Below are 14,632 nucleotides of genomic sequence, written 5' to 3'. Positions count from 1 at the left end.
TTCAGCTTTATTTGTATAGCGCTTTTACAATGTAGATTGTGTCAAAGCAGCTTCACATAAATGGTCATAGTAACTGGAACAGTGTGGTTCAGGTTTTAGTGTTTAAGTTCAGTTCAGTTCAGTTTAGCTCAGTTCAGTGTGATTTAATCATTACTGAGTTCAAACACTGAAGAGCAAATTCATCGATGCGCAGCTCTACCAATCCTGAACCATGCGAGGCAGTGGCGACAGCGGAGAGGGAAAAAAAACTTCACCTGATGGGAGTGAAGAAAAAAAACCTTGAGAGAACCAACACTGAGGTGCTCATGGAGACCCGAGTTCGAGACCCAGCTCAAGGTTTTTTGCCGATCCTGTTCCCTCTCTCTTCTCTCCAGTGTACATGGCTGTGTTGTTACTTCTTGAAGTTTATTTATACACTGATTTCGAGAGGATCCTGTGCTTCTGATTGTTCTTAGCTGGTCCTGCATCAGCTCATGATTGATTCTCCAATCAGACGATAACCAGCCCTACTCCCCCTCCTTTCCAGATGGGAGACACGGTGGCCAGTGGTAAGCACTGTTGCCTTACAGCAAGAATGTCTCTGGATAAAGTCTCTACTAAACCAGATGGCAATTCCGTGTGGAGTTTGCTCGTTCCCCCCATGCTTGAGGTTTCCTCCCACCGTCCAAAAACACACAACTTAAGTAAATTAAACATATCCACATTAATACCATATCCAAGCTTTTAGCAAGTACACCTCTCGTCAGCCATCCGCATGTGTCATTAGCCAGAAATAAGCCAGGGGGAGTTCATCGAGATCTACCTGAGCTTAAACTTCCCTCTCACCCTGCAACAGGAGGGAGCCCAAGGCTCGAGGGGCTCTCTCCCGGGACAGCATGCCAAACAAGTTTTATAATCAATCATCAGTTAAGTGTGAACTCTTGAAACATCTTAAATAATGCAGCCTGCAGTTTACAGCAAGTGTTCAGTGAGATGTGTTGTCTGTCATGTCTTTCGTCTGTCTTTTCGGGGGGGTTTCTCGTAAGGCACGGCTTTCCAAAATGATGACATGAGACTCTGCTGGGTAGTCGCGTTGGTTTACCAACACTTGTTTGGGTCTGTAATTTCTAAACATCTTCATAAAGACTGATGAAACAGGTTTGTGGTGTTGCCTGCTTCTGATGGCACGAGCCGTCTGCGCAGTTTGCAGTGCATATTTTATTTTACTCCTCCAAGTGTATATCTGCGCAGCATTACGCATAGTGGATAAATATTATCCAACTCTTATTGAACTGTCATTATCGTTAAAAAAATAAATAAAAATATTGTAATAATTATCGTTATCGAATTATCACCCAGCCCTATGCTGAAGTATATATTAACCAGTTAAACTCTGCTGCTATTTTGGGGATTTCCGCCTAGATTTTGTCTACCAAAATTTAAAAGTTTGCCAAATCCACATGCAGAGGTGTAAATGCAAAAATTTGGTTTCATTTTAAAGAAAACCCTTTGAATTTTCATTAAACACTATTGAAAGTGTGTAAAATAACTGTATATGTCGTCTGTGTTATAATAAACACCTAAAAAAGAGGCGCTTTTTGTATTTTTTTTATAAACTCAAATTTATAAGTGCACCTTTTAGGTTCTGTGTGCTCTAGCGTGCTGTAATTAATGTTGGTGGTTCCTGCACATGTCTGTAATCATAGGGAAAAAGAAAAATGTCTCCACCATAATCTGTGCAGAAGTTATTGCATTCCAACTGATGAGAGGTGCTGTACAAGCCACAGGGAGCGATCATTGTGTTCATCTTTCACTATTCTTTTGTTTGATCAAACATAATTCACTGGGTTTGGAGCACGTCAGACATATAAAAGGATTACTTATGCACATCAGCTCAAAAACAGAGGAGAATGGCCCTGAAGCGCACAGCATAAGGTAAGAGATGAGCTGTCTGTGCTATCTGGGGCTGCTTATTGATCATAAATGTATTGTTTACACTTCTGCGCCATGGAAACACCACGATTCATTCAGCAACTGTTTGATATGTGAATATAATTCAGTAAAAAGAAAGCTAGAACTGTATGAGCACCGGCAAGAGCTTTCATTTGAGCTATAACTTGTTCATGTGTCATATAAAAAAATATGAAAATGAACCAATGTTCAATACCCAGCTCGGGCATCCAAAATACTGTGTATTTAAGTCTAAATAACTTTTATACAGTAGAATAAAAACCAAAGTGATGCATATGTGCATAAAATATAGATTCTACACTTTCAAACGACACCACTTACGAGGGTCTGGTGCAACGCTAGCCCTTTAAATCTTACAGCGAAAGCCGATGATGTCACGCGTCAGCGGAGTTTAACTGTACTCTTCATGTCATAAGCATACATTTGAGTAATTCAGGAAAATAATAAGTACAATATTTTGTTTAGGGATGTACTCAAATAAAAGTAAAAGTTTCCTAAAATACAAAATACTCAGGAAAAGCAACGATTCTTAAAATAATGTACTTGAATACAGTACCCTGCTGCAAAATCCAGCTTAAACCAGCCTAGGCTGGTTGGCTGGATTTAGCTGGTCGACCAACCTGGTTTTAGAGGGGTTTTGGCCATTTCCAGGCTGGTCTTAGCTGGTCAGGCTGGAAAATGACCAGCCAAATCCAGCTAAAACCAGCTTGACCAGTCTGATATAAGATGGATATAGCTGGTTTTGGCTGGACTCCCAGCTTGGCTAGGCTGGTTAAGCTGGTTTTAGCTGGTCATCTCCCAGCCTGACCAGCTAAGACCAGGCTAGAAACCAGCCTGGAAGTGGCCAAAACCCCTCTTAAACCAGGCTGGTCGACCAGCTAAAACCAGCCAATCATCTTAGGCTGGTTTAAGCTGTATTTTTCAGCAGGGTAGTTAAATAAAAATACATAGACCACTGAATTTTAAGCATATTTCCGAGAAACACATAAAAAGTAAACACTCATAATGTTTTGGTTTAAAGGTTTACCTACAGCACCCCAGAATACACCTTAATGGGCTGTCTTACCTGGTAGAGACAAAGCAGGCGTCTCCGCCGATGTGTAGCCGACAACACCCACTTTCTCTGAGCCCAACGTGAAGATTTTATATGGGAAATAGTATCCGCTGATCCGAGGAGCAAGTGTCTCATCAGCTTTGATGTTGGCGCTGAGAACAGTGCAGTTCACCTCCTGAAGGAAAGGTTTCAGCAGGCCGTCCACGCCGTTGTCAAACTCATGGTTTCCTAAAGCCTAAAGCATCACAAACACATGCTAAAACACATTAAAATAAAAAATCAGTGCTTCCATCTGCCTATTTTTACGTGCATTTTGGAATATGCATACATATTCCAAGCATCACAGTGCTTGAGTATTGTTATTCTCCTATTATTAATCCCTCCAGAACTGTCTTGAGCATCTGTCTGCGCACCCAAAGAGCATCTCACACCACCAAAAGCCACCTAATTCATTGCATTGCATCTTCTATTGTGCAACTCGTTTATTAAAGAAGTTAAAAGACCACAGTGGCTTCTCCTACATCCTCTTTTTGATATTTGCAACAAGTTCATCAAAACGCAATGACTATGTTCTCGTTGCCTCAAGTCTACTTCACATCTTTGGATGGAAACATAGCTAACATCACAGGCCATCAATGTAAACTCGACTAAAATGCTGAAAGGCAGTGGTTTGTATTAATGCATTTTGTTTGCAAGCACTTATAGGGCTCTATTTTGACGGTCCATGTGCAAAGGCGCAAACGCTTTCAGGGCGTGTCAGAATCCACTTTTGCTAATATAAGGACAAAAAAAATCCGCTTTGCGCAGTGGGACATGGTCTAAAAGGGTTGAGTTCATTTTCTTATTGAGTTATAGGTGTGTTTGGAGAATAAACCAATTAGAGTCTCATCTCTCATCCCCTTTAAGAGTCAGCTGCGTCACGCCAAGAGCGCATTCGCTATTTACAGGACGTAAAGTAAGTGTAAGTGGAAAAACTGAGCATTTCACTAGCAAAAAAACAGATAAACAGAGCATCTCCAGCACGAGAATGAGAGATAAATTATTCACTTTCACTCTCGTGGATAGGGAAAGCTTGCACGCACAGACATCAATTAGTCTATACATAATTAATTTCATTTGTTAAGTGCAAAGATTTGCTTCAAAACTATTTCTAAATTCAGTTCTAATTTCCGGCAAACGAATAAATGAACAATAATAACAAAATGTGCTCAAAAACCTGAGTTATATCCTAAAACACATGCTGCGCCCCATATGGTCTAAAACCTGACAGGTGGACAAATCTAAGCTTGTTTTTAATAAAACAAATATAAATATGGATATAATAAATAATACTGCTAATAATAATAACATTATACAAAAGCAAATTGTTATGAATGAACTGAAAAAGCCTCCCGAGATGAAGAAGACATAAAAGCAGTGGTGTTTATATTTATGTAGGCTAGAAAATAACATGTTTTGTAATATTTTAATCCTTTATATTTATATCCTATATATATATCCTTAATATTTTAATTATTTTTCATATGTAAAGATATTTGTGTATTGCTCTACATCTTGTGTGTATTAAGCAGTGTCTAAGTGAGGCGCATAACCAACTCGCTCTGCGCTGGACTTTAGACCGGGTTTGTTTTAGTCTATTGAAAAATCTATTATAGTTTCTCAAAATAGCAACGCGCCAGCAATGCGCCTCAACACACCTCCCTTTTTTAGATCAGAACGCTTATGAGCGCACAAATTAGCGCTAATGCATTTGCTATTTAAACAGCGTGACGCAAAACGTCAAAATGACTCTTGCACCAAGCTGAAACTAGCAAACAACAATTGCATCGCGCGTTTCGCCACATTGCGCCGGCTGTATGATAGGGCCTGTAATTGGTTATGGCACTGATAATTTTATAACAGAAGCATAACTGAAGGCCAGGGCATGTTACAGCAGCACTAAACCAAGTTCCTCAGTAACACACACAAGAACAAAAGGAGGCTTTCCCCCTAACTTCATGATCCAAATGTAAAAAATCAAATGAAAAATCATAAAAGGCTGATAAATTGTACAACAACTAACAGTTGTACGTTATTTATTCATTAACAATTCAGTTTGGAGTGTTTTAAAGCTATGTAACAGGACAACTGGAAATAAAATCAATAAATTAATGTGAAATCTGGGTTTTTGTATTATAAAAATGCGGTCTGAGAACAAGATGTCTTCAGTCTCGTGAGCTTCAAAAGGTTTTCTTCAACTCTCCTTTTAGCAGCTCATGTTTCACCAGAAAAGGCTGACTTATATGGCAGAACTGCTTAAAGACAAGCGTAAAAGCAGTGCAGTGGACATTCTCATCACATATTTTTCTTATTAAATCATTTAAGCAGCTCTGCTTGTACACTACCTGACAAAAGTCTTGTGGCCTATCCAAGTTGTACAAACAGCCAACAATAACCAGACTTCTAGTTGCTGATTTGGCATCAGAAGTGTCTCTATGAAAGGTGAAGGCCTCTAGATTTTGCTGATTTGAGCTCAATAAATCTGATCATGTCTTGATGTTGACTGATTTGATGAGGACAGTGCGGTCTGACTCTGCTCAGACTAAAGTGTCATCACTGAACAGAAATAATGTCCAGTATAGAATATAAAGTCCTGCTGCAGTGGAGACAGAATGAAGATTGTGTCTGACTCCATCATGAGCTTGGAGGACTGCATCCATACATCTCTGACATGACTCACATCACTGATTAATAAAGTCATCTGGAATGAAGAAGAAAGCCTTCAGAGTTCATCAAGAGTCTTTGTGTTCATCTTCAACACCTCCTCCTCCATCAGCTCAATAATGTTGATGTCTGGTGACTGGGCTGGCCAATCCTGGAGCACTCTCTGCTGTCAGGAGTTTTGATGTGGAGGCTGAAGTATGAGCAGGAGCGCTATCCTGCTGGAGAATTGTCCCTCTCCTGTGGTTTGTAATGTAATGGGCAGCACAGATGTCTTGATTCCTCAGGCTGTTGATGTTGATCATCCACTCTGCAGATCTCTCCATACTGAATGAACCCCAAACCATGATGTCTCCTTCACCAGACTTGACTGATTTCTGTGTGAATCTTGGTCCATGCTGGTTCCAGCAGGTCTTCTGCAGTATTGGTGATGATTGGGATGCAGATCAGCAGATGATCCAGCAGAGAAATCCACCTTCTGACACTCTTACACATCATCAACTAGATCAGTTCGTTGCTCTTCGACAAGACTTTTGTCAGTGTACTTGTATTGTGACAAGTGTTGGGATGGTCATCCTCCTGCTGTTTATCTTCATACGACAATACGAAAACCAACTGTTTATATTAAAAGTTAATGAACTTACATGTACTTCTATAAATATATTTAACCAAATAAAAATGTCTCCAATCTTTCTCTTCGAAACACACTCTCCTCATCTACAGCACACAATAGAGAACAGACAGCTTCACTGGAGCATATGTGAATGTTCATTGGCAGTGGCTGACTGGAGGATCTACATTTGGGAAACACCTCCTCTGTTTGTGTTCCAGCAGTCTGAGTCCCGCTGCACCCGGGCGGCCGCTCTGTCCACTGTAATGAAGACTCCAGTGGCTCTTCCACACCTGTCCTGTCCAGCACCTTCTGTCCACATACTGTACTACGTCAATGATCAAATGAGGAACGCGTCCCTTTGAAACCTCTAATGATGGAAAAACTGACCACACCTGGAGGAAGCTGAGAGATCACTTTGGGTCCATTAGTACTAATTGAGCATCAACGCCACAGCCTACCTGAGTATTGCTGCTGACCATGTCCATCCCTTTATGAGCACAGTGTCTCCATCTTCTGATGGCTACTTCCAGCAGGATAACGCAGCATGTCAAAAAGCTCAATCATCTCAGACTGCTGAACATGACGATGAGTTCACTGTACTCAAATGGCCTCCACAGTCACCAGAGCTCAATCCAATAGAGCAGCTTTGGGATGTGGTGGAACGGGAGATTTGCATCATGGATGTGCAGCCGACAAATCTGCAGCAACTGTGTGATGCTATCATGACAATATGGAGAAAAATCTCTGAGGAATGTTTCCAGTAGCTTGTTGAATCTACGCCACCAAGGATTAAGGCAGTTCTGAAGGCAAAAGGGGTCCAACCTGGTACTAGTAAGATGTACCTAATAAAGTGGCCATGAATGTATGTATATAGTTATAGTTATTAGTTATGGTTCATTATTTTGGTGCTGCACCAAAATAATAAACCATAACTAATTTTGGCACTCATGTTTCCAGAACTATAATAATAATAATAATAATAATAATAATAATTAATAATAATAATGATAATAATAATAATAATAATAATAATAATTAATAATAATAATGATAATAACAATAATAATAATAATTAATAATAATAATAATAATTATTATTATTATTATTATTACTATTATTATTAATAATAATAAATAATAATTAATAATAATAATAATTAATAATAATAATAATTAATAATAATAATCTCCTTACCATTTATTTATATGCCAAAATATTTTGTAAAATAAAACGATAGTGGAGTTTAGTATAAACATATAATTAACAGATTAAAAGGATTAATAAAGCAACATGCAATGGGTCTCGTTCTGTAAAGCAGGATAGAAACAAACATTTAAACTCTGGAAAACACCTCATCTATTACAACTATATTCCGCTGTTATTATTAATGTTGGTGTAAATAATGTGAACAGTCTTATCTCAGCCGTTTAGTTTAATTTTCAGTAATTAATCATGTTATTGTTATTAAAAACATTACAATCTGCTCAGTTAAGCGGTTTATAGTATAAACAACCCCTAGTAAACGTGTTTGCTGGAAATAATGTGCAACATGTGAATCAAACCCGAAGGTTTGGTGGCTTAGATGAACAACAAGGACGCAATGTTCAATTAACAAGACCCCAGTAAACATATTATCCAGAACCTATTATCCACTGTAAGCACATAAACATCAACTTACAGTAGCAACGTCTTAGCAACCACTTTACATCATCCTTATAACCATTTAGCAACATCCTAGCAACTACTCAAAACACTATAGTGAACATGTTAACAGTGTTCAAGCGACCCCTCAGAACATCTTAGCATGTGATGTGTTCTTACTATTTGCATTGACTCATGAAATAAGCCGCTTCAACACTTTTGTGGCAGCTAAATAGACATATTAACTCTGAAAAACAGCACACTTCTATTCCACTGTTGCTGTTATTAATATAGATGTAAAAATTGTGAAAGTACATTCAGTCTTATCTCAGGCGTTTAGTGTTATTCTCAGTTCCTGTTACTGCAAACATTCTACTTTTACAGTAAATGAGCGACTCTTATTAAAAGTGAAATCATGTTACATGTGAATCAATTAAATACTGAACGTTCAGTGACTTGGTTGAATAACAAGGCTGTAATCTGCAATTAGCAAGACACTATGAACTAGAAAAGGGCAAACTCGGTCCTGGAGCGCTGGTGTCCGGCACTGTTTAGCTCTATCTTTAATCAAACACACCTGCTTATGGATTTCTAGTGATCTTGGAGACACTGATTTGCATGTTCAGGTGTTTTTGATTGATTTCAGATTCAGGAAATGTTCACAGTGTGTCTGATAATATTTTTTCTTCTGGAGAAAGTCTTATTTGTTTTAATGCGGATAGAATAAAAGCAGTTTTTAAATTTATTAAAGGCTTTTTAGGGACATAATTATTAGCCCCTTTAAGCTTATTTTTTATTTTAACAGAACAAACCATCGTTATCCAATAACTTGCCTAATTACCCTAACCTGCCTACTTAATTTCCCTAGTGAAGCCTTTAAATGTCACTGTAAGCTGTATAGAAGTGTCTTGAAGAATATCTAGTCTAATATTATGTGCTGTCATCATGACAAAGAGAAAATTAATCAGTTATTAGAGAAAATCTTAATAGAAAAATCTCTCCCTTAAACAGAAATTGGGGGAAAAATAAACAGGGGGTGAATAATTCTGACTTCAACTGTATAATACTGAGGTTTTGGAAATATATTCAATGCCCTACACTTAAATTATTGATGGAATCCATGATTGAGAATCATATGAGTAAATGTTGGCCAAAATGACAGGCGATTACAAGGTAATAGATATATGGGAGATTTTCAATTCCTCACTTGAAGTATGAAGGTTTCTATCCTGTTATGCTCTGTACTATTATTTTAGTATGCTTATACTTTTGTTACTGGTTGTTGAATTATTTATTTACCTTCTAAGTTGATGAACAAATTTATAAATTGTGAAGAACTTTTAAATATTTGTATGGAATTGTATGTTCTATCAATAAAAAAATAATAAAATAAAAAATAATTTGAAAAAAGACTACAAAGCAATGCATGAAAACAAATGACTTCCAATCATTGTTTTAAGTAGTTTGAGATAGGGCTGGGTATCGTTTGGGTTTATGTGCTAAATCGATACTTTAAAAACGATACCGGTGCCAAAACATTGCCTGAACCGATACTTTTGAGCCACAAAATTATGGTGGAGGACGCTAGAAAAATCTTTTATTCGACAAAATCTTTAAAAAAAAAAATTTATAGAACAATATAATTAAATTTTAAAGTAAACATCAATTCATATTTTATATGTTTAAATTACATTAATATATTTCCCTTGATCATTTGTTGGTTAGCATGAATTTAAGATTTGCATTTGAAATTATTTTAGCTTAACCTGTGGAAAGGCTGTCATCAAAATACTGAACTCTTTTTCAGTTCTGGGGCCATTTGCACTTTTGGGAGCACATTTTAACATATTTCACAAAATACTTTAAAAAATATTCAAAGTCATTGTTTTCATGCATCACTCTGCAGCCTTCATAAACAATATAATTAACTAAATTAAACTCAAAATAATCTTCCTAGTTCATTTATTTGACAAGTAACTCTGTACTGGTTTAGGAGAACACATTTCTAACAGTACATCAAGACACATTGCTGCACCTGTAAACTTTAACAGATACACTACAGATGAAGTCAATTTATTTTGCCCTTCCATTGATTTAAAGCAATGTTTCTGACAATTTTCATAGTGTTTCCAAAAAAAAAAAAAAATTCTGGAGTCATAATAAATCCTATTTCTTATTGTTTATTTCTTGAATAAAAGCAGTTTTTTCTTAAAATAAGTAAGGTCAGTATAATTAGCCTCCTTAAAAAATATTTACTGTATATTTTTGATATAAACAACAAATCAGTTACACAATAATTTGACTAATTATTTCAACTTTCGTAGTTAACTGAATACGTCTTTAAAGTACACTTTAATCTGAATAAAAGACTATAAAATACTTAAAGGGACTATAAAGGTCTGAAACTGTGATGTATAAGTGAGCCCCCTAAAAAGACAAGTGGCCCCCTGTTAGTCTGGTCTACAACCGCGACTGGACTTGGATGTACTTCAATTAGCAACACGTAGGCTATTATACAGGACATACATTCACTATACAGTAGTTAACTATTTTGGAAACCACTCAGATCATCTTATAAACCCAAGTTTGGAGACTAGTGTGAATATCGGCTGTGTTCTTCTTACCATCGCGTCGTATTTGAGCTGGTTCATGAAATACGCCGCCTCAGCACCCTTGTAATAGTTAAACCAGACGGTGCCCTGGAACTGGTCTCCTGCGTCCAGCAGCAGCACGTTTTTCTCCTTGCTGCGGATTTCTTTGATTTTGGTGGATCTCCGCGACACTCCGGCGAAACACGGCGGCTTGCTGCATTTGCCCGAGTCCTTGTTGGTCTCCTCCACTCGCGCGTGCACGTCATTGGTGTGCAGCAAAGTGAGCTGGAAGTCCGCAGACCAGCACAGCTGACAGTGAATGAAGAGCAGCAGCAACGCGGAGAGGACATTCATCATCATCATCATCCTCCTACTGTAAAATGAGAAGCTCATAGTGGAGTTCAGAGGACTTTAGACTGGAGGAGGAGGAGTTTTCATCCTCTACACACTGAGGAAAATATACTCATGCAGAGAGTCAGCATGAGTAACCAGACAAGGTTATTTATGAGGTAAAGTTGGTTTACATTCACACACTCGTTCAGTGACAACTCCATATTGTTTACTATGCTACTTAGAATTCTCGATCATAATCGACTTCAATACAACAGTTATTGACTGAACAGTGTTGTACTTTGATAGTCTTTGGTTGCTAATATGATTTCATTATTTAGAACTTGCTACTTTTCTGAATATATAATGTTTAGGAGAAAGTGTGACTGTGTGAATATTAAACCAACTTTGTCTCAGTGGGTTATTTTATCAAACGCAAACTAACACTAACTAGCCCGTTCACACCAAGCACGATTATGGCAAGCCACTTAACATTAACTTCCTGATAATGAGGTTCAGACACAATGGGCTCTAGTTTGACGGTCCATGCGCAGAGCGCAAAACGCAGGGCGCAAACGCTTTCAGGACGTGTCAGGACGCGTTTTTGCTAATTTAAGGACGGGAAATCTGCTTTGCGTCATGGCACATGGTCTAAAAGGGTTGAGTTTATTTTCTTAATGAGTTATAGGTGTGTTTTGAGAATAAACCAATCAGAGTCTCATCTCCCATTCCCTTTAAGAGTCAGCTGCGTCACGCCAAGAGCGCATTCACTATTTACAGGACGCAAAGTAAGTCTAAGTGGAAAATCTGAGCATTTCACAAGCAAACAGTTCACAGTTTTATAACAGAAAACTGTTAAACAGAGCATCTACTGCGTGAGAATGAGAGATAATGGATCTACTTTCACATTCGCTCTTGGATAGGGAAACCTTTACGCACAGACATCAATTAGTCTATAAATAAATAATTTTGTTTGTTAAGCGCAAATATTCATTTCAAAATTATTTCTATATTCAGTTCTAATTTCCAGCAAACGAATAAATGAACAATAATAACAAAATGTGCTCAAAAACCTGAGTTATATCCTAAAACACATGCTGTGCCCCATATGGTCTAAAACCTGACAGGTGGACAAATCTAAGCTTGTTTTTAATAAAACAAATATAAATATGGATATAATAAATAATACTGCTAATAATAATAACATTAAACAAAAGCAAATTGTTATGAATGAACTGAAAAAGCCTCCCGAGATGAAGAAGACATAAAAGCAGGGTTTTTCATATTTATGTCGGCTAGAAAATAATATATTTTCTAATATTTTAATCCTTTATATTTATATTCTATATCTATTCTTATTATATCCTCTATATATCCTTAATATTAAATTTTTTTCATATGTAAAGATATTTGCCTATTGCTCTCTTGTGTGTATTAAGCAGTGTGTAAGCGAGGCACAACTCTGCGCTGGAGTTTAGACCGGGTTAGTTTTGGTCTAATGAAAAATCTATTATAGTTTCTCAAAATAGCGACGCGCCAGCGGTCCGCCTCAGAACACCTTCCTTTTTAGACCAGAACGCCTATGAGCGCACAAATGAGCGCTAATGCATTTGCTATTTAAACAGCGAAGCACAACGCCTCAAAACCACTCTTGCGCCAAGCTGAAACTACCAAAAGACTATTGCGCCGCGCCTTGCGCCACACTGCGCCGGGTGTATGATAGGGCCCTCTCTCTCAGTTTAAAACTAGATTAAAGACCTGTCTGTTTAGTAAAGCACACACTCAATGCAACACTTAGCGGGTTTCCACACAAGTTTCTACATCTTGTTTATATTCAATATGAACAGCAGCTGCGCTAATTATTCTCTTTATTCCATTTCCACCTGGGGATCCTCATCCCAAGGTCCTCAGATTATGCGGAGTCACTGATTGTACCCAAGACCAGCGATGAGATGATCCCAAGTTGTCCATATCCAGGATCAGGCCGTATCCTGAGCTGCTGCTGCGCTGTTGGTCATGGGGGAGTGGAGAGCATGAGACTGATTCCAGTGACGCTCCAGGGACAGAGGATTCTTTGCTGAGGCCAGCTTCCAGCCTCCAATAAATTGCCCAGTAGTTACTTTTGTTGTTGTAAATCAGGGGTGTCAAACTCAATTCCTGGAGGGCCGAAGCCCTGCACAGTTTAGTTCCAACCCTGCTCCAACACACTTACCTGTAGGTTTCAAACAAGCCTGAAGGACTCAATTAGTTTGATCAGGTGTGTTTAATTAGGGTTGGAACTAAACTGTGCAGAGCTGCGGCCCTCCAGGAACTGAGTTTGACACCTGTGTTGTAAATCATTTGATAAAAAATAATTGAAGACTAATATGCCTACATGTAACATCATATACTCAATAAAAAGATTAATAAAACTGAAAGTCCGTATTAGGAAATATGAACTCAACGGAAATAAATCTCAGAGCATATAGTTGTTATAGAGTAATGGATTTTTTTTAGAACTAAATGTACAAATCTTTAGAAAAAAAGCAGTTTTTCTTGGTATTAGATTGAAAGACCAGAGAAATCCCTTGCAGAACGATCAGAAGTGGAGACTTCAACCTTAATGGCATATTTTTGAACTGGAAAGTGTCTCTCGTTTACCTGTGATCTAATCGTGCAAAATGTGTCTTCTTATTACATTGTAAACAGGGCAGCATCAGTCATGTTAAAATCACAGACTCGCTCCATCTCCATCTCATCTGCATAGTCCACATTATTTGTGTAAAAATGTCAGAAGTAAAAAGTTATCAAAATAAATAGTGGAGTAAAGTACTGATACTAGAAAAATCTTTAAGTACAGTGATGAAGTATTTGTACTGCATAATTTCCCATTTCTGTCAAGTCCACACGTCAAAGAGTCCAAATATGTGGGGTAACTGCAGAATTAAATGATGCTGTACACCAGCAGAATCACTCGCAGAAACAAAAACAAGATGTCAGAATAGAAAATAATAAAATATGAAACAACGAAGTTCAGCCACACCCTAAGATCAATGTTTGCCATCCATGTTTTTAGAGGCACACCAACAGTACACTGTATTCTATAAACACCTCCTAATCAAACACACCTAGAACTTTAGAAGAGAGTCCAAATCTGAAATGAATGAGACGTCCAAAATATGTACTGTTGGTGTGTGTCCAGGTCCAGGGTTGGGAAACTTATTAAACAGGATCAATAAAATGTTCATTGAGCAGGTGTAATATTCATTAATATTAATTATTCAAATTCTTATATTCACTAAGGTGCCGCTGTTTGGGGTCGAATGATAGTTCATCATTAACCTGCAGGCTGCATTTTGCTCACGAGGCTGCGAGAAAATAAATAAAAAGAGCAGAGCTGCGGTAAAATAATGAATAAAAAGAGTGAGGCTACGATCAAATAAATAAATGAATGAAAAAAGTGTGTGCAAGCAGCTAGGGACACCGGCTATCGCTCCCAAAAACAGACACACCTACTGGGAATTCTCCCGTTCCTCCAGATTAGCCAATCCGGACCTGATCTCTTGCCACATTAGATCGGTATGATAACATAATACATGTCTTCAGTGATTTCCTGAAGATTAATATTTCAAATGAACACAACTGGAATAACTACAGCAGTCGCCATCGTCTAATCTCATATGAAGCAAGAGATCACGATGATGACGTGTGTGTAATGGAGGCCAGCTAGTGAAGTGCTGTGCAGGTAAACCTCACTCCTCTGACCTCTAAAG

The 14,632-nt window shown here is 37.9% G+C and overlaps 2 protein-coding genes across 5 annotated transcripts in view; one reads left to right on the top strand and one right to left on the bottom strand.

Moving 5' to 3' along the window:
• lats1 (large tumor suppressor kinase 1) overlaps window positions 1-14,632 on the top strand; it is a 777,671-nt gene that overhangs the window by 435,546 nt on the left and 327,493 nt on the right. The window lies entirely within an intron of this gene.
• nt5e (5'-nucleotidase, ecto (CD73)) overlaps window positions 1-14,632 on the bottom strand; it is a 190,374-nt gene that overhangs the window by 11,681 nt on the left and 164,061 nt on the right. Inside the window, exons 1-3 of one of the 4 annotated variants that reach the window (XM_087296485.1) lie at window positions 12,607-13,090; window positions 10,584-11,411; window positions 3,017-3,239 (exon numbers count right to left, since the gene is read on the bottom strand). The exons of 1 other annotated variant lie outside the window; for it this stretch is intronic. In XM_087296485.1, coding sequence (XP_087152611.1) covers window positions 3,017-3,239; window positions 10,584-10,943 — 583 coding nt within the window. In that variant the 5' untranslated portion in view covers window positions 10,944-11,411; window positions 12,607-13,090. 4 annotated transcript variants of the gene reach the window in all.

Source organism: Danio rerio, chromosome 20, assembly GCF_052040795.2.
Source record: "Danio rerio strain M-AB ecotype USA chromosome 20, GRCz13ab, whole genome shotgun sequence".
Classification (NCBI taxonomy): Eukaryota; Metazoa; Chordata; class Actinopteri; order Cypriniformes; family Danionidae; genus Danio; species Danio rerio.
The sequence above is the reverse complement of the archived record's forward strand: the minus strand, read 5'-3'. Positions and strand labels throughout refer to the sequence as shown.